This window comes from Tursiops truncatus, chromosome 20 (assembly GCF_011762595.2).
Source record: "Tursiops truncatus isolate mTurTru1 chromosome 20, mTurTru1.mat.Y, whole genome shotgun sequence".
Taxonomy (NCBI): Eukaryota; Metazoa; Chordata; class Mammalia; order Artiodactyla; family Delphinidae; genus Tursiops; species Tursiops truncatus.
Window position 1 is genome coordinate 16326619 of NC_047053.1, and position 26417 is coordinate 16353035.

At 49.3% G+C, this 26417-nt stretch overlaps 1 protein-coding gene across 6 annotated transcripts in view; it reads left to right on the forward strand.

Annotated features, from left to right (window-relative positions):
• The first annotated feature begins 10203 nt into the window (after positions 1 to 10203).
• NOS2 (nitric oxide synthase 2) overlaps positions 10204 to 26417 on the forward strand; it is a 54235-nt gene continuing 38021 nt past the window's right edge. For 2 of the 6 annotated variants that reach the window (XR_012328711.1, XM_073797999.1), the window contains exons 1-6: positions 15843 to 16453; positions 19247 to 19331; positions 20112 to 20234; positions 21267 to 21415; positions 24824 to 24986; positions 25728 to 25819. Coding sequence is in view for 5 of the 6 variants with exons in the window: in XM_073797999.1 (XP_073654100.1) it covers positions 16029 to 16453; positions 19247 to 19331; positions 20112 to 20234; positions 21267 to 21415; positions 24824 to 24986; positions 25728 to 25819 (1037 nt within the window). In the remaining variant the exon portion in view is untranslated. Of the gene's footprint in view, positions 10461 to 11585; positions 11759 to 15842; positions 16454 to 19246; positions 19332 to 20111; positions 20235 to 20278; positions 20459 to 21266; positions 21416 to 24823; positions 24987 to 25727; positions 25820 to 26417 lie in introns of those variants that run through there. The other 4 variants (XM_073798000.1, XM_073797997.1, XM_073797998.1 and 1 more) reach the window with 4 other exon arrangements.

Sequence of the window (26417 nt, forward strand, 5' to 3'; positions counted from 1 at the left end):
TAAAACACTCCCTAACACCATATACAAAAATACACTCAAAATGGATTAAAGACCTAAATGTAAGGCCAGACACTATAAAACTCTTAGAGGAAAACATAGGCAGAACACTCTATGACATAAATCACAGCGAGATCTTTTCTGACCCACCTCCTAGAGAAATGGAAATAAAAACAAAAATAAAGAAATGGGACCTAATGAAACTTCAAAGCTTTTGCACAGCAAAGGAAACCATAAACAAGACCAAAAGACAACCCTCAGAATGGGAGAAAATATTTGCAAACGGAGTAACTGACAAAGGATTAATCTCCAAAATATACAAGCAGCTCATGCAGCTCAATATGAAAAAAACAAACAACCCAATCTAAAAATGGGCAGAAGACCTAAATAGACATTTCTCCAAAGAACATATGCAGATTGCCAACAAACACATGAAAGGTTGCTCAGCATCACTAACCATTAGAGAAATACAAATCAAAACTACAATGAGGTATCACCTCACACCAGTCAGAATGGCCATCATCAAAAAATCTAGAAACAATAAATGCTGGAGAGGGTGTGGAGAAAAGGGAACCCTCTTGCACTGTTGGTGGGAATGTAAATTGATACAGCCACTATGGAAAACAGTATGGAGGTTCCTTAAAAAACTAAAAATAGAACTACCATATGACCCAGCAATCCCACTATTGGGCATATACCCTGAGAAAACCATAATTTAAAAAGAGTCATGTACCACAATGTTCATTGCAGCTCTATTTACAATAGCCAGGACATGGAAGCAACCTAAGTGTCCATCAACAGATGAATGGATAAAGAAGATGTGGCACATACATACAATGGAATATTACTCAGCCATAAAAAGAAACAAAATTGAGTTATTTGTAGTGAGGTGGATGGACCTAGAGTCTGTCATGCAGAGTGAAGTAAGTCAGAAAGAGGAAAAACAAATACCATATGCTAACACATATATATGGAATCTAAAAAAAAGAAAAAGTGGTCTGAAGAACCTAGGGGCAGGACAGGAATAAAGACACAGACGTAGAGAATGGAGTTGAGGACATGGGGAGGGGGAAGGGTATGCTGGGACGAAGTGAGAGAGTCGCATTGACATATATACACTACCAAGTGTAAAATAGACAGCTAGTGGGAAGCAGCTGCATCGCACAGGGAGATCAGCTCGTTGCTTTGTGACCACCTAGAGGGGTGGGATAGGGAGGGTGGGAGGGAGATGCAAAAGGGAGGGGATATGGGGATATATGTATACATATAGCTGATTCACTTTGTTATACAGCAGAAACTAACACAATATTGTAAAGCAATTATACTCTAATAAAGATATTAAAAACAAAAAAAAGTCCATTGACTACTGCATACCCATTAGGAAGCTACTGTATAATGAAAAAGACAGGCAATAGCAAGGGTTGACAAGGATGTAGAGAAATCGGAACCCTCATGCACTGCTGGGTGGAATGTAAAATGGAACAGTCACTTTGGAAAACATTAGGGCAGTTCCTCAAAAAGTTAAACATAAAGTTATCCTATGACCCAGCGATTCACTCCTCTTTATAAGAATTGAAAATATCTTTCCATACAAAACCTGTACTCAGATGTTCATAGCAGCATTATTCATAATATCCAAATGGTGAAGGCAAGTCAAATGCCCATCAACTGATGAATGGATAAGCAAAATGTGCTATGTCCATACAACAGAATATTATTTGGTCATAAAAAGGAATGAAGTACTAATACATGCTACCACATGAGAAAACCTTGAAAACATGCTAAGTGAAGGAAGCCAGACACAAAGGCCACATACTTCATGATTCCATTTATATAAAATATTTATATAAAATATATAGAATAGGCAAGTCCATAGGGACAAAGGGCAGATTAGCAGTTTCCTAGGGCTAGGGGGAGGAGGAAATGGGGCATGACTGCTAATGGGTGTGGGGTTTCTTTTGGGAGGAATGGAAATGTTCTGGAATTAGATTCTGGTGATGGTTGCACAGCCTTGTGAATATAAAACCCACCGAATTGTACACTTTTCCGGGATGGATTTTATGGTATGTGAGTTTTATCTCAATTAAAAATTTTATTGAGCATCTACTATTTGCCAGACAGTGCTGGTGCTACAGAGATGTGTGAGGTGTGGCCTTGGCCTTGGGGAGCTTGCATCTAGTAAAAGAGACAGAAGAGTGAGCCCACAATGAAAAGAGTAGGATCAGTGTTGAGCTGGAGGGGAACCCAGGGAAGCCTGGGGATAAAGGGTCAGGGGAACATTTTAGAGATGACAGTATCATGAAGTGGAGCAGAGACGGATTAGAGGGCTGGGGACGGGGAGCTGCTGGGAAGGATATTCCAAGCAGAGAGAACAATGTGTGCAAAAGGTGTGGCTTGCTGGGGAGCTCCCAGAGAAGGGGAGAACCTTGAGGCTGGGACCAGGATGAGGCAGGAGAGGCAGAGGTGTCAGATGCCAAAGACCAAGTTTCCCTCCTACAGTAGCGTGGGAGGAATGTTCCCCAGGCAAGAAGAAATAAAGCATCAACCTCCTCTGAGGGCACTCCTCCAGGCCTGCCGTGCCTGTAATTCCCACAAGGAAAATACAAAGAAGGGTAAACAAGAAAGCAACGATCACCCTTATTTCTACCACTCTTAATATTTTTTCTCACAGTTTTTTATGACTTTACATGATGGAGATTATTCTGCACTATAATCTGATGTTTTTATGGATACATAAACATTATTCCTTGTCTTTAAAAAAATTCTTAAAATACTTCATTTCTTTGACTGTGTAATGGTCCACCATAACCTTGGAGCCTAAAGCTGGACCAGCATGCCTTTCTCGAATGATGATCATTTAGGTTGTTTCTGAGTCTTATACACCATGATGCCCTGAACATCTTTGTGGCCAGAGCCTGGAGTCACATGTGCCTGGTTATTGCTGCATTCTGCTTTTTTGGCGGGCACTTTGGCCGACAAGGCGACTCTCCCAAGAGCACCAGAGACAAGACATGCATGAGCAGGAGAGACTCAGAAAGCCCAGATATCAGAGCTGAAAAGGCTCCAGAGAACCTTAATTGAGAAAACAGAGACCCAAAGGGCTCACATGGCCCAACCAAAGATGCACAGCTATTTAGGGAAGGATCCAAGAAGGTGTGCTTAGCTGGTGGGAAGGCACTTAGAACTTCTCTTTGGATCAGCATCCAACATCCTCAGAGGCTGAAGTTGGGGAGAAAGTGACCAGACACTTCTCTTCCTCCTCCATTTGGCCTAACCCTAACCCACCCGTAGCAGTGTAGCCGGTGCTCTGCCCACATCCTACGTTGCAGTGCACCCTGGGAGCACCAGCTGCCAGCATCTGCATCTCTGGGCCTGAGGGCTTTTCCAGAGCGAAGGAAGGCTACCCTGCCCACAGTAGGCCTTGGGGAGTTAACTCCCTACCCTGCTCCCAGGAGCAGCCTCAAACAGTGATACTCTAGAACCGCTGGGCAAACAGCCAGCAGCCCCGCCCCTCAGGTGAGGTCTGGGTTCTACACCGTTTCCTAGATTTCTCTGTGGGGTTGAATTCCAGTTGCCTGTTGTGGTAACTGGCTTAATAGCGCACACGTCATGGCTTCCTGACCTTCCTCACTCCCCTACTGATGTCTCCTGCACAGTCCCAAGACACTACTTGCACCAGAATCCTTGACCTTTGAAGTACCACACCTCAGGACTTGCCAAGTATTAATCCTGAACCCAGGAAGTAGTGTGGAAGGGCAGAAAGGGGAGGATGTTCTGGGAAGCGCTGACAAGAAATTGGGCCCTTAAAGAAAATTCCTGGCTGGCCTGCCCCCGAGAGCTGGTCAGGTCCTCACTCACTGTGCCCGCGCTGCCAGCGAAGTGCCAGGCCTGCGCCAGCCAGCGTAAACCATATTCCAGGGACTCAGCCATCAGAGCCGTCTATACCCTGGTCCACCGTAGGTCTGTCCACCTCAGGTGACAACTGGGGCATTTCTAGCAAAAGTCCCTCTGCTCTGTCACCTCCAAGTCATTCAAGGTGGGACAAACCCAGGTGACCTCAGCTACTGAGCTGCTGGAAGCTGTGTGACTCATGCCCTCCAGTGGTTAGTCAACAAATGACATGGGGCTAAGGGAGAGGGGTCCTGTGTGAGACATAGCGTGTAAGAACTGGAGGATCCTTAGAAATCCTCTTCCCAACGCCTTCCTGTGACAGGTGAGGGGCATGAAGCCTAGATAGATAGGGCAAGTGACGTCACAGGTCACACACAGGCACAAGTGTAGAGAAAGAGCCAGACTCGCATGTCCTCTAGTGTACACTCGTTGTAGTTATTTGCATCCTACTTTCATGATTTTTGTCACACCTGCATACCACCTACATTATTATTTGCTTATTTTCCCCTTAAATTGACTCTTTTTTAACTTAAATAAATGTAATTCTAAAACCAATTTTTATCATTTCCCACAAGTGGAACATCAGTAAATGGCCACAGACAGTAACCACATGAATAAGTACTTCAATTATTAAAATTAAAAAATGTTATTCCGGGTACCGCCCCCAAAGCCCCTCTGGATTGACCACACTTTGGGAACCCTGTCATTTGACTGAAAAGAGACCCCAGGTCACGCATATATGGACCTTTAGCATCATCAGCAAGGGCATCTACTGAGCGCCTACAGTGTGCAGAACACTGAGGTTGTATGTGGGGGGAGAGCAACCACGTCACTATCTCAAAGGCGGCGGGTGGTACCAGGGAAGCTGGAGGAGGAGGAGAAGGGCCTGCTGGGTATAAGGGAGGTCAGGGGCCTGCTGGCCTAGAAGAAGCAGTCCAGCACGAATTGCTGTGAGACCTAGGAATGAGCTACTCTTGGCCTCAGTTTCCCCATCTGCCAGGACAGGAACTCCTAGTATCCACTGAGTGCCTGGCACTTTGAAGACAGGATCTCATTTTATCCCAGGAAAATCCTACAGAGAAGTTCTTACTGGTCTCTTTTTGCAACTAAAGGAACTGAGGTTGGGGGTGGGGTTAAGGGATCTGGGTTGTGACCTCACAGACCCACGTGTACAGGGGGTCAAGATAAGCCTGATTGTGGCAAGCCTTGCGAATCAAACGTTGCAGTGCTTGCTCGGGGCTGCTCCTAAATCCTCCAGGCCACCCCGAGGGCAGGCAGCACATGCCAGGTGCCAAGGACGCTGAGCTGGAGCTCCCTGGAAGAGAAAGGGAGTTCCCTGGATCCAGAGACATAGGGCATCTCCACTGCGGAGAACGGACATTTAGCATCAATGGAGGTTTAGGCTTTTCCCCTGGCCTAAGATGCCCTCCTCTGTCCCTTCACCCCGCTTAGTCCTTCTGTCCTTCAAGTGACCCCCTCGCCTGAAGAATTTTAGCCTCCTTGAGCCCCTATCCCTGAAGGCCTGGTGCCCTCGGCATCTAAGCAGCACAGCCGAGCACTTTGCAGAGTACTGGAGTCAGTACAAAGCCCCTCAGGGGAGAGCTCCCTGGCCTCGGAGCTGGGAGAGGCAAGTCTGCATTTCTGGCTGTCCAGTTTTGATCCATGGGTCCTTGAGCCAGTGGGCCGCCTCTCTGAGCCTCAGTGCCCCTGCTGCAAAATGGGAACAATGACACTTTCATTGCAGGGCTGTCAAGAGGTTGGGTACAGTGCCGTGCACAAATCCTCCATGCAATCGATGTTTGAGCACCTACTGTGTACCAAGGTAATACAGCAATAAATGTGACAGAGCCCTCCTGTCCTTATGGAGTTTAGGGTATGCTGTAGGGTGGCCCTCCTTCCCCTATTCTGGGAGTGAGGAGGACAAGGGCTGTGTCTTGAGGATCACCCCTTTGCCACCAGCATGCTGAATCCTGCCTAACAGGCACCCCATAAACACATGGCGTAGGGAGAACCCACTTTTGGGGTCTGACAGTTCTGGGTGCAAATTACAGATTACAGTAACTCCCTCAAAGAGCTGGTGAGAGGATTCTAGGGGGGCTTCTGTGAAGCAGAGGCACATGGCAGGGACTCCTCCTTCCTGGGGGCTCTGTGCCAGCCTTGTACTGCACAGAGCTTGCACCAGAGGCTGGCGGCGGTGGGGGGAAGAACATTCAACCCCAGGTGACCCTCAGCTCTTACCTTGGCCTGTTTCCCACCTCCTTCCTGCTACTTTTTTGCCTTGCTCCTGGGGTGTGCTCGCCTGCAGCAAAACGGGCATGCGCACAGGGGCACACAAGGTGGGGGGGTCATCTGGAACCCAGTGCTGAGCCGGGCCAAGCCTCAGCCGTGCCCCTTACGAGCTGAGTGACAGGGAACTGGTTTCTCAACCTTTCTGTGTCTCGTTTCCTTACTCGTGAAGTCAGCATAAGAATAGAACCACGGCAGAGGGCTGCTGGAGGATGGGGTGAGATGACGACTGGAAAAGCTCGGGCCAGCTATAGTTATGAGCAAGTGCTTCATCCACGGTAGTTGCAATTATTCTTATCACAGAGAATTATTATTACAGGAGGGTGGGGAAGAAAATATTTCAAGAAAGGCAGTGGGATATGGTGCAGGACCCTTGCTCCCCCAGGGCTGTGTCCTGGCTCTGTCCCTCACAGGGGTGGCAGGATGGAGGGGGTAGAAAGGGGGACTCCAGAGTTTTAGTCTGAACACCACCTGACTATGTGATCTAGGACAAGCCATTTAACTTGGCGCTGAACCTCAATTTCCCACCTATAAAATGGGGCTGGTAATAATATTCACCTCACAGCCTGTTGTGTGGATGAAACAGTCGATATATACAAGCGCCTTGCTTAGTAAGTGTTCTCTCTGATCATTGTTTCTGTAGAAAGAGCTTCAAAGTTGCTAATTCCCACTGGCCAACTGGACTGAACCATGTCTACAACCCGGTGTAGAGACAGATCAACTTTATTTGATGGAAAATCAGTCCCAGGATGATGAGGCTGAGAAATTCCAGTGCTGGTTGCTATTGGCGTGGTGCCCATGATGCGCCGGAAAGGTACGGGGGAGGATATTTCTCCGCAGCAGCCTTGGAACCTCCATCTGCACCCTCCTGGGGGCCCACGTGTCCTCTGACTGCCCTTCAAGGTGCTCTTTGATTTCTCCTCTGCAGTAGTCACCTGCCACATCCGTCATCAACAGAGGCCCAGGAATGTGGCCTGTTGGGTAAGCTGAGCCAAAGGTGAGGCAGACCCAGAAAGCACAGGACAAGCAGAGATGGAAATCCCTGACAACCTCCAGGATGGGGACCAGCCCTAGATCCCGCAGACTAGAGCTCTGGGGTGAGCATCACTGTTTGTGCCAGGTCAGAGACTGCCTGCTGTGTGACTGTGGGTAATCTCTTAACCTCTGTGTGTCACCATCCTTACTGCTATTTTTACTCCGCTCTTTGCTATTTGCTATTTAAGAGAGTATTGGGATAGTGGTGATGGTTACACACAACATTGTGAATATAATAAAAACCACTGAAGTGTACACTTTAAAATAGTTAAAATGGTGAATTTTATGTTATATCCGTTTTATCCTAATAAGAAAATAAATAAATGAGTGTAATGTTACAGAGAGAAAGAGAATTGGGAATTTAAAAGCAAATGTTTGTAGTAGAGTGCTGACCCGTGTGAAGAAGGGAACTTTGGAAGTCAGGTCATGTCACCTGCTCGCTCTTTGTCAAAAAGTAAATTGTTCCTCTCTGACCCATAGCAGGGACCAAAATTCTTGTGTGGCCGCCATTTTGCTCCATAGCTCAAAGCATGTTTCTTGTATCGCATTTACTCACTTTATCTTGGCCACTGTTTTTTTTTTTTTTTTTGAATTTTATTTTATTTTATTTTTATACAGCAGGTTCTTATTAGTTATCTATTTTATACATATTAGTGTATATATGTCAATCCCAATCTCCCAATTCATCCCACCACCACCGCCCCCGACCCCGCTCTCCCCACTTGGTGTCCATTATGTGAAAAGTCAGGCCCAGAGATGAGAGGTAACTTTTCTGAGGTCACACAGCAGCTCAGTATCAGAGCTATCACTAGAACCCAGGACCTCTCAGGCTAAATTGCAGCCACATCGTCAAAGCCTTTTACTCAGGTTGGACAGTCACTGCTGACCCAAACCCTGACATGAGCCAAGAACATCATGCTTGGTAGATGCTAGATTAGAGGTGAGATAGCAGCCTTGAAGCTCAGGCTCGTAACCTGAGCAGAATGCAAAGGAACCAGAAAAGGAAACAAATGGTTACGGAGCCCTAACCCTGGGCCAGCTACTCTGGGGGCCCTTGACTGGTGCCACTCATGATTCATCCAGCTTATGCTTCTCCAGTGCCCACTCTGTGCTGGTCAGTAGGTGTTGGGGATATTGGGTGATGGGGACAGCACGGTCCCTTACTCCCAAGGGCTTGTGATTTAGTAGGGAGACAGTCAGGAGATCTGGGTTCCTGCCTGGCTCTGCCACAGATTCACCTGAGACTCCAGATACCTTGGTTTCCATACCTGTCCAGAGAGGGAGGAATCAAAGAAGACAGTGGACACACAGGCAGCCGGCTGGTTATAAGCATGACATACTTCAGGGGGTCATGTAAAGGGAGGCCCCTTGCAGAGGTAAGCTGACAACAAGATAATGAGTACATAGGGACACTCTCCGGGGACTGCATTTGCGAGCGGTCCTCTTCATCAGGGTGGGAACATCTAAGAGAGTAAGCCAGGGCACCATCCTCAAATGAAGGGCAAGACACATCCTGGGATTCCACTGCCCATGCATCTAAAGCCCAACTGTCATATGTCTGATTGATTAAATAACTGAATAACTGCATTTTCTGAAGCAAAACCAACCAGGTGTTCTGAGGCCAAGCAGATGGGATTCTAGAGGAGTCCATGAATGCCAAGTAGTAGTACCCATCTCACAGGATTGGTGGAGGAGTTAAAGGAGTTAATACATGTATTTGCTGCAGGTATAGTCAGAATATGTGGAAGCAGTTACAGGGAATAGGGTTAGAGTGAGGCAAACTCCTAGTCATCCCTCAAAACCCTGCCCTGGTGTCCTCTCCCCTGTGAACCTTCCCTGAGCAATGCAGTTTCAGCTTCTTCAGGATGCCACCCCTCCAACACTGCGTGTGCCACTCGATACAATAATTATCCATTCTTTTCTCTAAGCTTTGTACTTCCTGAACCAGGGACTCTGCATCTCTCCTCAAGCAGTATTAGTTTCCCTGAACTGAACTGGCTAAAGACTAAATGAAGAATGGCTTTGATATATTGCAACTCATCGCAGTCTACTTCTATTTTTCATTCATTCATTCACTCAACAGAGATCTTTGAGCTCTTCTTCATGTCTCTATTTGGTTTTTTTCTATCTTAGGCAAATTCAATTGATTATAATTCTGCATTTAATTTGGAAAGTGAGGGAAGGAAATGAATGGATTGTGACAGCAATGTGTTAGGATGATGAGATCAAGGGTGGGTTTTTTCCCCTCCATTTTTGACTCTTACCTAACATAGTTGTTATTTTACTTTTATAATGGAACAATTCATCCCATATAGGAATACTGTATTCGAGGCACTATAATAAATGGAATTATAAGAAAGGATAAAGAAGTTAAAATGCAATTTCTGTTATAAGAAAGGATTTTTTTCCCCTGTAGAAAATAACTCTACCTGCCATGCTCCCCTAGTTTACTCAGAGCTGAAGTGTGAGACATTAGTGACACCAACATCTGAGAGGTCTCTCTGTGCCAAGGGCTTTCCTTCCCTCCACAAACCTCAAGCTGAATGATTCAGGGACCTGTTGGGAAGACTACATGAGCCAGCATCACTGGCCTTCTGTAACCTGGGCATTTTCCAGTGTGTTCCATATTGTCAATATTTCTCAGCTTCATGGACTTCTGCCATGAACTGGAAAATTGAGAGTCTGGACAGAAATTAACCAGAGCACTCCCTACTGAGGAAAAAAAAAAATCCCCCAGACTCTGAAAGTGAGACAACATGGTTTAGCTAAATAAAACCTGGCTCCACGATGACTCCTTTATTGGACCCACCACCCTGCTGGTGAGCCGCTGCCTTGGACCCTGGACCAGGAAGAGGTGCATTTACTGAGGATGCACCACACGGAGTGATGTAACAGCAGCATGAAGTCACTCATAGGCCAGGATTCCCAGTCATAAATTAGCTAACTGTACACCCAGCTGGGGACACTCCCTTTGGAAACAAAAAAAAAAGAGACTTCTATGCAAAAACGGCTCCCTGGATGCCATGGGTTGGGTATAAATACTTCTTAGCTGCAGTATAATCATAACTTTGCAGCGAGTTGAAGACTGAGGCTCTCTGGCCCCAGGGAATTCAGCATTGCTGGTTTAAAACCTCTCAGCCACCCTTGGTAAGGGAACTGGGCAGTTACAGACGGTTCCGAAGTTCTCAAGGTGAAGGTCCCCCCAAGTTTGCTTGTCAGTACCCTGCAGAGGCAGCACAGCCAGCTGCAAGGTGAGTTGTCTTCATTTCTGGGGAAGCTGCTGTTTTGAGAGGGTTTTGCTTTTTCCTATTTGGGAAGGCTCAGAAAACTGGGGGACTTTTCTGCCTACAGAGATAAATTGGTAGAAAATCTAAGAAACGCCAACATGAGGTTTGGCCATTTGAACAGGGCATCTTGTCCAGATTTTTTTTTTCTGCAAAATTTGCTGTAGTTGCTACGTTTCAAGGCAAAACTTTTTGGAGAGTGGGGAGTAATCTACTGAGAATTCTTTTTTATATCGATGATACTGTCCAGTCCTTATAACATGCACCTTTTCCCTCCCAAATAAATTTTGTTAAGATAACTGTTATTAAGCCCCTTTTATGGAAGAAGAAATGCATCTTTTAAATAACTTGACCCAGGTCATGTAACTAGTAAAGCTAGGATTTGAACCCAGATTTGGGAGGCCCTAAGATTCTTACATGGGCCACATCATCACCACACTGCCCCCCAACACAAAGCCTTTTTCCATGGAGGAGGCATGCTGGGGACAAGCCCAGACCAGTCCTGGGCCTGCACTTATGTCTTCTTTTTTGGTCTTTTTTTTTTTTTTTTAAAGGAGATGATCTCAAATATTGAGAATTAAGTGCATTTTTCCCCATAAATAATTATGCCTCCCCCATAATAAAAAAGGAGCAGATGACAGCATTGACAACAACTGCAAAATCTGAAAAGATTTAAGGCAGCTATGACTTGAATGCTTTCCCCAGTGACAGGTGCTAGTTAGATCCTGCAGGGACAGGCAGAGGTGCCCATATTTCAATGACCAGCAGGCTCCTTCCCACCTTGCCTCGGGTCAGCAATGAAGTTTGCCCAGTCAGGTCCCATTCAGAAGGTTCACAGGGTTTGTACTTTGTCCTCATGAAGCTACGTGTTTTTCCTTTAGGGAGTTATGTGGCTCTGTAGAATTAAAGTCCATAGGATCCCCACATGCCACACCGAAATAGGAGCAGAGGTTTCAAAGCCCTGAGGAAGTGGCTGTTCAAGACTTACATTAGCCTCTGTACTGATTCTTCAGCAAACTAACCACACTGAGAAGGCCCAGTTCTGTAAACTCTTCCTCAACCTCCCACCTCGGTCTCCTTCTCCTTCCTCAGCCCACGGAGAAGAGCCTCTGAGTTTAAATCCAGAGAGGTGACGTGCTTTGCAAAACCGCAGAGATGGCCTGTCCCTGGCAGTTTCTGTTCAAGGCCAAATCCTATAAGTTTGATTTGACTGAGGAAATGGATATCAACAACAATGTAGACAAAGCCCGTCAGCCTCCCTCCAGGTAAGCTTTTCCCTGCCGCCACTTCCTGCTGGTCTCCTCTGGGTTTCCATTCCCCGCTCTGCCAACTCAGAATTCCTCTCTGCTCCTGGCTTCTCACCAGAGGTCTGTTCTCGCCGGATGCTTCTTGGACGTTCCTATTGGAATTGGATGCGGCCACCGTTTATTGGGCACCTCACTGCACCTGACACTATGTGAAGAAGGAAGGGCCATGGCACAGTCCTGTGGGGAGAATATAGGAAGGGGATATGGAATACCTGACTTGAGAATGGAAGGCAGTAGAGCCCAGTGGTTAGGACCAAGGTGGCATCCTGGCCAACGTCCCTTTTTTTTTTTTTAAATATATATGTTTTTGATGTGGACCAGTTTTTAAAAAAAGTCTTTATTGAATTTGCTTATTGCTTCTGTTTTACGTTTTGGTTTTTTGGCCGTGAGGCATGTGGGATCTTAACTCCCCGACCAGGGATCAAACCTACACATTGGATCATTAGAGAAGTCCCTCAGCGTCCCTTCTGATTCACCAGTGCACATGCCTCACTGGTGGTTAGATATTCTGAACATCAACCTGGTGAAGGGTGCCAGGAATTTAGATAAACTGTACCCAAACCCTGTGCTGGGCCTCGCTCATTGGCTCTGGGCTATCTCTCGCTGGCTCTGTGACCTAGGGCAGGGGAACCTCTCTGAGCCTCAGATGTTCTCATCTGCAGTCTGGGGAACCAATGTAACCCATCTTGTAGCATTTTGAGGATGAAATGAGAGTGGGCACATAGAGCAATTAGCAGTGTGCCCACACAGAGCAGGTGCTCAATAAACGCAAGGTTTATTGTAACCAAACACTCACTTTGGGCCAGGGCCATCTAGGGCACGTCACAGGTTTTGCTGCTCAACTGACCTTCACTGGGGCTCTGTGAAGTACAAGTTATTGTCTCATTTTACAGTTAAGGAAACAGAAGCTTTAAGTGAGAGTGGTGTGACTTCCCCCAAAGTTACCTGACTGGTAATTACAGAGTTAGAATTTCTTCCACCCCCTTGCACTTTGTAGGAGAAGCAAGCCTGCAGTAGAACCGAGAGAATTACTTGGCCAGCCTGCCAATCAGTGGACAGGCTTCCAGAGCTAGGAGAGTTCATGGCCTTGGTCTCGAGGTTGAGGCTTACTCCAGTGGAAAGACAAGTCCACCTGTGATAACACCACAAGAAGAATCAAACCAAAGCCCCAGGCCACACAGGGCCACCACACAGCCTCCCAGCCCCACGGCCCCAGAGGAGCCTTTCCCCTGGACTACAGTGGGCAGGCGCCCCTTGCAGGCGGGCAGCTGGGCAACCCAGAAGAGCAGCGCACGTAAGCGCATGGGCTCGGGGATAAGCAGGAGGCTTTACTACTTAATAGCCCTGGGAGTCGGCGCCCGATAAACGGTACTTGTTGCAGTCATCAGTGTTGTTATTGTTATTGGCAGTAGGACGAGGTTGAGCAATGCCAACATCAAACAGAGCGGCCTCTAGGAGCTTCACAGGAGTGAGCGGCTCCGTGTGGACTTGGAAGGGTGGGTAGAATGTGGGGAGGTGAAGAGAAGTAGCGAAGACGTTCCAGGAAGGGGGCAGGGTGGGCAAAGTCTCAGAGACAGAAGCAAGCATGACTGTGCTGGGGCCTGGGGTGGGGCTTGGGGGCTGGGATAGGAGAGGCCAGGCTGGAGCCCGGGGGGTTGAACGCAGAGCAGGGGATTTGGATTTTCTCTGCTTGGCCACGGGGAGCCATTGTAGATTCTTTAGCACGATTGTCGAGGTATAGCGTGTGGGTTGAACTAGAGGAGAGAACGTTTGAAACCAGGCGGTCTGGGCTGTGGTGGCCAAGGTGGCCAAGAGACCAACAGATGAGAACGCAGGGTTGGATGGCCTCTAGATGCCCTCCCGGCACTGCAGACTCAAATGCTGCAGACTGACAGCAGTTTCGTCGCTCCTCCTGGGGTCTCTGGAGGGCCTGAACCCCAGGAATCTGCTTTGACTCTTCTTGGTCATCCCTTCCTTCTCTTCACCTCATGACTGCAGCCCCGGCCGACTGGCCTCCCCCAACTGCAGCCCCCACACTGGTTCTGACCTCTCTCACCCCAACTTGACTTCTAGCAGGTCATGCTCCTGCTCTAGAGTCTGCAGTGGCTCTCCATTGCCCATCACTACACTGAGGCTTGACTGCAGGGTTCTGTACGATCACCCTTCCCAGACAGAAGGTCCATCCCACCTGCCCAGCCCAGCCTTCCTCTGTTTCCCAGTGCCTGTACACGGCCCATTCCTCCTTTGATTCATCCAGACCCAATCCATCCCCTATCTTTCAAGACCATCCTGAATCCCCCTCCTCCCCTAACCCTTACAGGGTGGCCTACAGCCTTCAGCTTTGAATTCCAGACCCTTTACTAGCACTGTCTTGTGCTTTGGGACCATTCAGGACACCTGAGCTGTAGGTTGACCTGAGGCAAACCAGCTGACTTACCCCAAATTTTTAAGCTGGGCTGGGCTGGCAGAAGTGCTCAAATCAGATATGAGAGGTGACTGAGAGAAAATATCACACGTCAATTTATTTAACAGTCCTCCCAGCAATCAGTGAGGAAGGAACTTTTGTTATCCTCCTACTGTAGCAATGAGGACCCTGAAGGCTAGAAAGTTTAAGTAATTTTTGAGATCTCAGTTAGCAAATGACAGAGCCAGGAGTCAAACCCGGGCAGCCTGACTGATGACCACTACACTGGCTGCCCTGCTTTTAGTCCTAGGCATGTTCCAGCCCATTAACAATGATTTGCTGAGTGTCACTCCTCTGGCACTGTGCTGGGGGTCATGGGGCTGTCGGTGAAGCCCTTCTATTATCAATTAAGTAAATAATAAATCGATCCACTTATTCATTGCATAAACAGCAGCTATAAAGAACAGATAATGTTTATAAAGTTCTTACTACTGTGTCAGTAATGAGGCAGGAACTGTTATTAGCTTTATTTTATAAGGTTGAGTGACTTACTCGAGGTCAACATCTGGAAAGTGGTAGAGCTGAGGTTTGAACCAAGTCTAAACTCATAACCTCTACACACTATGGACTCTCTCTGAGGGCCTGCTGTGTGCTGGGCTGAGAAAGGTACAGAGAAAAGAGATCCAGGTCCCCCTGTCAGGGAGGGAAATGATACCTTCCTCACTGGTTTGGGGAGGAATACACAAAAATTGGGAGTGAGGTTGGGGTGGTACAGAGAGGTAGACAGGAGTTTACAGGAGAATTTGGAGGCACTGGGATCTATTCTGGGGATGCTGCAGGGGGCCTGGCCTGGCTGTAGTGTGTGTAGGGGGGGAGCAGGGGTGGGGAGAGGGCTTTAGAGAGGAGGTAGGCCCAGCTGGACTGCACCCACAGTGGGATGGGGTTGGGGGGGGAGGATATTACTGGAAGAGGAAGCAGCAGCACAAAGGGGATTTTATCCTGAAAGCAGTGGGAGCCAATTAATATGTTTTGATCTTGAAAAGTAATTTAAAAATCCATTCAGGTGTAATAAGACCAAGAACTTTATATGGGAGTAATTGTTCCATATTTTGTGTAAACAAATGATTAGGGAGTGAACATGGGGCATGTGTCTGTGTTTTACAGACAAAGGGAAATGTTGGGAACAGCTAGGTGAAGGTAAATGGAATTTGGGACAAAGTCAAGCTGGGTTGCAGTTGGCTCAGAATAAATATGTACCCTCTTTCATTCCACGTTAATTTGGGTTTAGGATTAAATATGCTGGAGTATGTGCAGGAGGGCTCCTTGTACTCTGGGGTCAGGGCTGCTGCCCTGTGCCCGTCTGGACCCTAGGAGTTACCCTGCTCCCAGTGTAAGAAGCAACGTACAGATGGAGCAAGGTCAGTGGCCCTATGCCTTCCAAGTAATACGGACCAGGAGCCTGAAGGGACCTGAGGAGGCTCCTGGTCCAACTGCCCAGCCACCCGGTCTCCCACTGAAAGTCACCCCCCAGCTGCGACCTTTCTTGGGGCTTCTTTCCTGGAATTGCACTGAACATGCAGGAAAGAAATATCACTTCCTAGGGCATCCCTGTCAGGTGAGAGAGCTTGGGCTGTGGCCCTGGGGCTGCTGTGTGGTCTCAAGCAAGATCCTTGACTTCTCTGGACCTCTGTCTGGGTCCTTCTCGGTCAAGTGGGGATAACAATATCGAAGTGCCTTCTCGACTGGAGTTAGTAAGGGGTAGATGAAATGACAGGAGAGCTTGCTTCATAAACCATAAAGCACTGTACAGTAGGAGTTATTATTATGAACATTACTGTTTTTTCATGGGGAATAACAAACCCAAGGCCGGCCATACCTGCCCCGGGGTCTCAGCCCAGAGAAAGTCCAGTGGCATCCAGAAGACAGACTTCGCTGCGGACGCCAGCTGGAGCGGAGGCGCGGGACGCGGCGGCCGCCTGCGGAGCGGACACTCTGGCCGGGGTCCAGCCTCGGGGTGAAGCCGAGTTGGGCCGCTTCTCCGGCTCGCTCCGCCCCGGGGAGTGGGCTGCTTGGTCCGGCGGCGATAAAGGGGCCGCGCGGCAGGGCGCAGGGCGCTCTCCGAGCTGCGCCCACGCCGGGGCCATGCGCGAGGGGCTGGGCGCGGCGTGCGAGGCTGCCCGGCCCCGACTCTGCCGGCTCCTTCGCAGGATCCTCCGGCCGCAGCCAGCCTGCGGCCCCCGCCGAGCCAGGTACTGCGCCGGGCCGGGATCCGCCCTGGGAGGGAGGCGGGCGGCACCGCGCGGGGCCCCGGCTCGAACCCCGGCGCGCACTGCCCCTCTCTGAGCCTCGGGTTTCCGGGGGAAATATGAGGATTGGAATGTTCTCTCTGTAGGATTCCGATGAGGATTTACTTAAAGGGTTTTCCTGGTTTAGAACGCTTAAGGGGTTGCAACTCAGTAGCCACAAAGACCCAGAGAAGCCCCACATGCACCCCTCAGAGGCGTCTGTACGGGCTGGAGTAGGAACTGTGGATGTTTCAGCACTTGGGAGCTTTCTGGATTTTTCAGCCCTGGGGCTGCAACACCCTTTAGGATAGATAGGTTTAAGAGAGCAAAGAGGTTCTTGATTTACAGATAAGATCCATTTTCCAGAGCGCCTCCTTGCCCCCGAACCGCGGCGTATGGAGAGGTGGGAGCATGTGGCGGAGTGCGAACAGCAGGGGAATCAGTCCCCAAACGAGCCACGGACTGCAGCTCTGACCTCAGCGTCCTCTCCCTCAAGCGCTTGTGGACAGTGCTGGGTCTCAGCAAGAGCCACGCTCCAGCTCTCCTTTTGATGGCAGGTCCTTAAGGGTCCCTGTTGCCGTGAAGGACCAAGCAGGACCAAGCACAACTGTGGGTTTAGCCAAATTGCACGTGTCTGGATGGATGATGTCATAATTTGGCAATGCAATCATTTGGCCAGAACCTTAATATGCTCACTGGGCTTCTGGGCACCCTATCTTCCAGCAGCTAACCCAAAGAAATCAGTAGGGGAGAGAGGACTGTGTGCATAGCTTTGCGTTCATTTTTTCGAATTGAAAAAAATTTCCCAATTATGAAAGGAATTCATGGTCACTGAAAAAAAGTTGGAAAATGCAGACAAAGATAAAGAAAATTCAAATCATCTGTGATCTTATCAATTAATGCTAGTCACTGTTAATATCTGCTAGCATTTCCCCCAGGTGTTTTCCTATGCTTTTGAACACACACACACACACACACACACACACGCACGCACGCACGCACGGAGCCGGCATCAGACCATGTATACGGTTTGAGGCATTATTTATAATAGTGGAGAAACTGGACACAATCTAAATATCCAGCCCTAAGCGGTGGGGTCAGGCTCACTATGGCCCATCTGTAGAGTGGATTTTTAGGTAGCTTTTTAATATCTGGGAGCAATAGTTACGCTAAGTGAACAAAGACATTGTTTCTCAATCTAAAAGTTACTGTGGACTGGTAAGCTTCTCAGATTCTCCAGTTCTATGGCCAGAAGCAAATGAGAGGAAACATGAATAAGAATGGTGGGGCTTGGGGGTGAAGGGTGATGGTAAAAGATTGAGAAGGGCAGTAAAGCATTGCCTCCCTGAGGACCCCAGCCTCAAAGCATCTTCCCCCTTAGGCAGCCCCATGATGACTGCTCAGCCATGGCTTACCTGCTCTGAAGGTCCAGATGACCCTATGTTGGCTTTTCTCTGGTGGGGCACACCAGACCAGACCAGAGGGGTGACGACGGCCAGTCACATGGAGGGGGCTTCACAGGGCCGCTGAATCACTTGATTCAGATAGAAGCTGCTTTCTGATACATAGTTACTTTCTCTTAAAGAGACACTATCTCTTTATAGTTATATAATGCAACTATATAACGTATGTAGTTAATTATATAATACGAATATAAATGGTCATTACTTTTTCCAATAACAAAAGCAACACACGCTTATTTGTTATTTTCCGACATCACAGGTGTGTGTGAGGTGGAAAATGAGCGACCTTTGTAGGACTCTCTAACTGCCTTTCCCTTTGGATGTGTACATACCCCAGAAAACACTGCAAAGAACATGGGACCCAAGAAGCTTTCTTACTGAGATGCCCCAGGAGGAGGCATGTGTGGGGTGTGACTCTTGGATGGATGTTCACGTGTCTTCTGTTCTCTGTAGCATTTACTGGGAGAGCGAACCTGAAATCCCAAACCAGAACCAATGGTTTCTGAATGACTTCAGACTATTAGGGCTTCTTCTTCTTCAAAGGATAGGCTGGATTCTTTTAATCTGTTGTTGTCAAACAAATAGACCAATATGTTTTTAAAAAGCGTTCTTCTCTTCCAGAAATACTGAGATATTTAGACATGATGTGAGGTCTCAGACTTGCTTTAAAATGAGAGTGGGGGCTGGGAGAGTAACGTTGAAATAAAAGTGACCGTGGGTTGATAATTGTTCGATTGGGTTGAATCTGGGTGAAAGGCTCATGGGGGTTTATTACACCCTTGTCTCTAATTGTGTATGTTTAACATTTTCCATAATAAAAATTTAGAATAAATAGACAAACCAAGATAAATCAAGTGCTTTAAATAAAAAAGTGTTAAGTCCCAAAGAGGGAGTGGCTGGTGGACAGTACTGCTGGCCTGGGAGGACAGGGTTGAAGGAGCCATTCTCTGCCAGCTTAGCCCTATACCATGTTTGTGCTCGGCTTTGGAAGGGGGCATCTTCGCAGAGCTTCTGTGGGTCACCCTTTGGGCCGTTCACTTTGGTTCAGCTCCCCTCCTGACTCTTTGGCTTTGTAGGGGGCAGGCAAGGGAAGAAAAGGAGGAGGGAGGGTGGTGATGGTGCAGAGACTGGATGGGCCAGCTGCCTCCCTCACCACATTGACTGGAAACGCTGACGTTCACTCCCACCCTCTAGACCTCACCCCCCCGCCCCAATGAGGGGCTGGCAGAGGGAACTCTAAGATCCGTCTCTGCCTTCAGATACTCCATCTCATGATAGCTGTTTCCTTTTGCAGTCCAGTGACACAGGATGACCCCAAATGTCACAACCTTGGCAAGCACCGGAATGAGTCTCCCCAGCCCCTCACGGGGACAGCAAAGGTCAGTGAGTCACTCGGGTGTGGGAAGCCCCTTCCCCGCTCGCCCAGGCACAGCAGCCTGGTGGAAGCTGAGGTCTGGGGCAGTGAGTAGAGACCCGGGGACACAGGTGGGGACGAGGAAGAGCTTTGGGAGAGCGGGATGAACCATGGTGACCGGGAGTGGTGGCCCCCCAGGTGTGCAGGCACCTGGGTGACTTGCCTGTGTGGGTTGGCAGGCCTGGGAGAGGGCAGACCACTCATGGGGCCAGAGTGAGATGCTCAGAAATAATCCTGAACTCAGCAGCTGAGCCTCCAGCCCCAGCCCCAGCCCCCGCCCCTAGCCCACTGGTTCCACCTTCCCTAAGTGCTTTGGCCCTCAGTGTTCCAGAGAGGTGGGCAGAGAACTGGCTTTCATATTCCTAAATGCCTTCAGGGAAGGCAGTGATACATTCTCCCTGTCCTGATTTCTGTTCTCAGGAGCAGCGGCTGTGACAGTAAACTCTGTCACGTCTAACCTTAGTCCCTCCTGTTGCAGTGCCCCCGAGGGAGCATTTGGCAGGCTCTTGGATGAGGAGAGAAGCCTGGCCAGTGGCCCAGGCACCTGGAGCTCTTAGCAGTCGCTGGCCCAGGTGGCCAGGCTGCCGGAAAGGGAGGAGGGACGTGGACCGACACTGGGACCAGTGTACCCACCCACAGCTCCGCAGCCACCCAGAGCCCAAGCAGGGCCTAGGGCCTGGGAAAGACCCATGGAGTCCTGGGGTTGGAGGCATTTGGAAATCCCTGTTGTTTTGCTCCCTCTTAGCAGTCTCCAGAATCCCTGGTCAAGCCGGCTGCACCCCCATCGGCCCACCCACGGCACCTGAGGATCAAAAACTGGTGCAGCGGGATGACTTTCCAAGACACACTTCACCACAAGGCCAAAGGGGTGAGAAGTCTGGGGCTTCTGGGAGAACCACTTTTGTCCCAAGTCAACGAAGCCATCAAGGCCCTTAATGGATCAAACAGATGTCCCCTTGGGCAAACCAGACACGCATCAGCTTGGGCAAAGGGTACCGGGAACAGAGATGCTTGTTTCTCACAAATTACAGTGGGAAATATATGATGTTAACTCCCTGTTAACTCCCCGATGGGTGATGGATAATCCAGAAGGTGAGATAAGCAATTACAGGAAGAAATGATTTCTTTCTCAGAGAGACAGATTTCAGCATTGTATTAGGGAGAATTTTCTACCAGAACTGTCCAAAGCTGGACTGAACTATCCAGCCCAGTCCCGTAGTGTGCTCCCTATCGCTAGAAGGATTCAAGTGCTATTTGATAAGGAGGTGGGAAAGGGGTTCAAGCCTCCAGTGAGTAGTTGGACTATTTATTATCTCCTAAGTTTCTTATTCTAACTTTAGAATGTATTCTGTGATTGTAAAGTGGGAAAGAATTGAAAATTTCAAAGCCATGAAAGCAGGGTCATTTCCCACACCTTCCAGAAATGACCGCTGTTAACCTTTGGGTATATTTTCTTTCAGTAATTTTTCTGTGCCATCCCCTGGCTTTGGGATTTGCACCTTCTCAATTCATTTTGGGTGAACAGCAATAGTTTGTCCCCAGGAGTCATATCAGCCTCTTTAAATGAGAAGGTAGTCGAGATCTTCCCAGGGATCGAGCTGTTGACTTTGGGTCTGGGGCTGGCTTGGGGGCAGGGCCAGAGACTGAGCCCAGGGTGGTGGCAGCAGCCCAGCCCATAGCCACTGGGGTTCAGCCAGTAGAGGAGAGGAGATATGAGTCAGGGGAAAGCCTGGTAGACCCCAAGGAGGAGGTGCCACAGAGGTGGAGAGGGGTGGCAGGGAACTGGAGCAGCCAGAGTGGAAGGAGGTGGCCGGAACAGCTGGCCCTGGAGGAGGATGGCCATCAACGCCTGTGCTGAGGGGCCAGGCAGCCAGCCTCACCGTCACCTCTCTCTTTCCAGGATCTCGCTTGCAAGTCCAGGTCTTGCCTGGGAGCCATCATGAACCCCAAAAGTTTGACCATAGGACCCAGGGACAAGCCTACCCTCCCAGACGAGCTTCTACCTCAAGCTATTGAATTTGTCAACCAGTATTACGGCTCCTTCAAAGAGTAAGTCTCGCTTCCTGCAGCATCGCTGCCTCCCCCTCCCCTGAGCTCTCCTGTCTCCTGCCCTTTCCCTCGGACCCCAGACCCCTTTCCTTCCCAGGTTTGCAATGGACCGAGGGCTAAAACATAGTTTTTCAGGGGAAAGACCCTGGACACGTTCTCAAAACCATAAGACAAAGAGGCATGGCAGTAATGGTTGAAAGTGTGGGTTGGGTATCTAAACGGTTGAGTTTGAATCCTTCTCCACCAGTAACTGGTCCTGTATCCTTGGGAAATCTATTTACCCTCCATGTGCCTCAACTTCCTCACAGGTCAAAGCAGGGTCGTGATAAAACCTGTCTCATAAGATTGTTGCGAGGATTAAATAAGTTTGGAACAGCGTCCTGGCACAAAGTAATGAGTTGATATACAAAACCTTTTACTATGAAATGTTTGAGATAGAAAGGACCTCAGAGACCATCTAGCCAAGCCCTCCACCTGCAAGTGTGAGCCGGGAAGCCCAGCGACAGCTAGAGTTCAGTCCCAGCTAGAATTTAGGCCACCTGACTTGGAGAGAGCTCTTTGCACTGCACTCTGTGGGGATCTATATTGCTGAGTTTCATAAAATATATGGCTATTAATTTAGGTCCTTTTATATCTTTAAAATAAAAATGCACAAAGGGATTGTAAGGCAGAATGGCCAAGGGAATGGATTTGCTGTTTTATGGGCTGCGAGGGGAGTGTGGCTTTCATGGTGCAGCCCCACGTGGCACTTTACTGCACGAAGTGAGCCGCAGAAGTAACCTGGGACACCCCCTCCCCATGGCAGAAAGAGTGGCTCCTGGTGATGCCACGTCCCCTCTGCTCTGACCTGCAGTGTCTGAGCTGGAAGGGGCCTTGAGTCTATGAAAGAGACCCTTAACTTCTGGGGCTGTGATCCACTACCCTGGCTGCACAGTGGTCGCCGTTAAGGACTTTGCAAAATACTGGTGCCAGGGTCCCCTGGGCTGGGGGCATCAGCTTCTCGGGAAGTGTGGAGGGAGCGGATACCCATGTTCTTTAAAAGCTGCCAAGGCAATTCTAATGTACAGCAGGACCGAGAACCCCGTCAGGGGTTTGCTGCTCTGTGTGCTGTATAAATAGAACCTCTGCAGAAGTGCTTTGTCACTAGGAGGTCCAAGGTCCTTAAGCTTTCAACTCGGTTGTTGACTTATGAGCTTTTCAGGGTCAAGGAATTTTCTTAATGGGCTTCACTGGACCACTGTATTGAAGCTGACATTTACTGAGCGCTAGGTATGTTCTGGGCTCTGCCTTATGTAAGGCTCACCATGACTCTATGGGACTGGTACCATTATTATCCTCCCCACACTGTACAGATAAGGAAACCAAAGCCTGTGGAGGAGATGTAACTTGCTCAAAGTCACACGTTCTGAAGTTCCAGAGCTGGGATTTGAGCCCAAGCAGTTTGGGCCAGAGCCCCTGCTTTAAACCTCAATGTTCTAGCATCCAGCTCTTTGACTTTGAAGGTTCTGACTCCATGCTGGACCTGGGGGTTCCTGCTGCTGTATGGAAGGGAGTTGGGTGGGTGTTATAGCCCCAGGAAGCTACAGGGCTGCTCTTGCTGGCTGTTGAAAACCCATTTACTTTCCACAGAGGGAAAAAGTTCCACTTTTCACAATCACAAATCCATGGCTTGGACCCCCCAAGAGGTCCTGGGGGTGTGAGTGACAGGTGGCAGCCCATCCCTACAATTACACTAGCAGCCAAAGGCATGGACAGCTGGGCCGGTTCCGTCTTTCGTGAGTGAAGGATTGTATAGTTAGAAATTGTAACTTGCCGAATGTTCTGTCCAAAGTCAGTGCACTGATGCCAAAAGCCACTCCCTCTTTTCCGAACTAACAGGCATCATAGCATTTTAGTGCCTCCGAAATGTGACCATTGGAAAACAGTGGTAAAATGTAAAACGTTAAAGGAATTGGGTGAGAACATAAAATGATCTTTTCTTACATAGTCCCACGTTAACACTACCAAGTATGTTGGAAGCATCTGCGTTCTGGTGGTCGCTACTGTTTTCATGCTCAGATGCAGAGCAGGGAATGTTGCTAGAAGCTTTGTTTGGGGAAGGAGGGCTGCCGGTGGGGCAGCCTCAACCTCACCCAGCAGGTCTTTATGCCAGGAGCGTCCTTGAAGATAAATAGCACCGAGTGTTTTGTCTTTGAGCTTTTTTCTTTAATCAGGGAAGAGCTGTCAAGACACTCTTCATCCACAGAAAGGCCATTTTGTCTTGAGTTGTCCAATCTCCTTAATCAGGAGTTCATTCCTTAAATAGTTTTGTTTGTTGCAACTTGAAATGTCTTTGGTGCCCATTGGAAATCTCAAGGTTGCTCTCTCTGTGTGTGTGTGTGTGTGTGTGTGTGTGTGTGTGTGTGTGTGTGTGTTTCAAAACCTTCCTGGCTGCGGGATATTTTTGAAGCTGGGAGGGGAGGGGAGAAGCCAGTTTGGAAATCTCACAAGGGACAGCTGGCCGAGCGGCGCGGGGGTTGAGAAAGCTCGCTGTAGACAGCCTGTGACGCTGGACCACACTGTGGAGGGCTCCTCCTTGAGCGGCCCTGGGGCCCTGCAGGCTGAGTCCTGAGGGCAGGTCCCGGTCTGGGCCTGACCAGGGAAGCGTGGGCAGTCCCTGCACATCTCTGGGCTTGCAATCCCTCCCACCCAGTGTGGAAGGTAGAAGGTTAAGAGCCTGGACTTGGCATCAGGGCAACCTGAGTCTGAGTCCTGAGTTTCCACTTTACCACACTTCTGTTCCTGGGCCAGTACTTAAGCTTCCAGATACACCGACTATAAAAAGGACACAAAAATGCCTCCCTCACAGTCTCAGTGGGACCCTGACTGTGGGTGGCTTCGCCCAGTGCCTGGCTCACAATGAGTGCTCAGTACACAGGATCTGCTGTGGGAGGGACTGATTCATCTCTTAACCAGGGGAAGGTGGACGGGTGCTCCCCTGGCTGAGAGGCAAGATGGGGCTGCGGCTTGCTGGCTGCCGCTCCGGCTCTCGCAAGTGTCTTGAGAAGCGCTGCACTCCGTGCTGAGATGAATATGATTCGAGAAAACGCTCCTAGAAACAACAAGGGTGCTGGTGGGATCAGGACCAGCTGTGTAACGTGCAGGACCCAGTGTGGAAATAAAAACGTGGCTTCCTGTTCACAGATGATTAAGAATTCAAGACAGCAGAGCATTATACCCAGCATGGAGCCCTTCTGAGCTCAAGGCCCTGGTCACGTGCGCATGAAGCTGGCTCTGGAGGGGACGGTCTCCCTGAGAGACATCTTGCCCTCCTGGTGTCCTAGTTCAGTTCCTGCTTCTGTGGATTGAATCGGTCTCCATTTAAGGTCATCTCATTGTTGATCTTCCTGATGCCTTCCTGTCCCCCAGGGCAAAAATAGAGGAACATCTGGCCAGGGTGGAAGCGGTAACAAAGGAGATAGAAACAACAGGAACCTACCAGCTGACGGGAGATGAGCTCATCTTCGCCACCAAGCAGGCCTGGCGCAACGCCCCCCGCTGCATTGGGAGGATCCAGTGGTCTAACCTGCAGGTGGACTCCCTTAGCAGGAGAGGAAGCTGGGAGCCCGGCGGGCCCTGAGCAGGGGCTCCCAGCAGCCCGCCGAGCTGTCCCTGGGGCTCCCTGCGTTCTCTCTCCCCGGCCCTGGGGCTCACAGCCACCCACCCCCACCGCCCCAGAGTCTAGAATCCGATCTCAGCACCAGGATTTCTAGCCGATCTTTCTCTCTTGCGTTAAATTTCAGAGACTAAACGCCAACGTGAAACCAAACGACCTTGCTATTATAACTGCTGAGGCCCTGGTTGTTTACCTTGACTGAATTCTTGGCTTTTAGAAAACATTTCCTTTATCCTAGCCTCCTAAGCTGTCTTTACGTTTTATTGCTGGATAATAGTGAAAGTACTTGGACAGATAAAGAGATAAGAAATGCCAATGCAACCAGCTCTGGCTGTAATAAAATGTTCTGGAGGCCATGTGTAACATGTATAAAGCAACTAGGCTGTGGGAATCCTGACTCATGGTGCTTGAGAATCAGGTTTTCTTGGGGGTTGGGTTTTGATACGGTCTTCCAAGTGAGGGCTCCTGGGCTCCCCTAGGAGAGCAGAGGAAGGATGAAGGGGCAGAGAGGAGGATGCACTCCTCAGCGAGGCGTTCGGGTCGTGAGGTTTGGGGCCACTCCCTCAGTCCCCGTGGCTTAGCTTTTAAGATCAGCTCCAAGGCCTCTGTCCTCACGGTCCTTGACGGGCATGGTCTGGGTGGGCTGTGTGCACGCAGGTCTTCGACGCGCGGAGCTGTTCCACGGCCCAGGAGATGTTCGAGCACATCTGCAGACACCTGCGTTATGCCACCAACAACGGCAACATCAGGTGGGTGTGCTTTTCCCGAGGCTACGAGGCTATGCTGGGGCCCGCCCTGTCCCCAAGTCTTAGCCAAGAGATGCAGATGAGTTTAGGGGAGGCATCTGGGCTCCAGGAGAGACTAGGGAGAAAGAAAGGAGAAAGACTCGGCTTCTTCAGGGAGCCCTCGCAGTGAGCGGGCCTCCGTGAGCTTAGTGCCTCATCAGTGGCCCATTTCCTTGGTTTCTTTCTGACTTGTAGCCGTTTGGAGGTGATGGGGGGGATCCTTAAGAAGCAACTTCTCCACTCTTCGAGGTTAAGGCTCCCCACTTTAGAGGAGATGAGAAGTTGTTTTTGCGGCCAGTGTGGTGATTTTCTTAGAGGTGGCGGAGTGGCTGCCCATCAGAACCACTCCTGCCTTACCTTCCCCTTCCCCTAGCCAAGGAGGTCAAGGTCAACTCATTTGGTCCTTCATTCATTTTTCCTTTCAGCAAACACTCAGTGCCCACCTGATGAGGACCCAACACAGGGCTAGGCATGGGGGTGGGAAGTGACTAGGACCCTAAGACGAGGGTCCAGCTCACTATGAACCTATGCCTTGCACTAGACAAGCGTCCAACTAACTCAA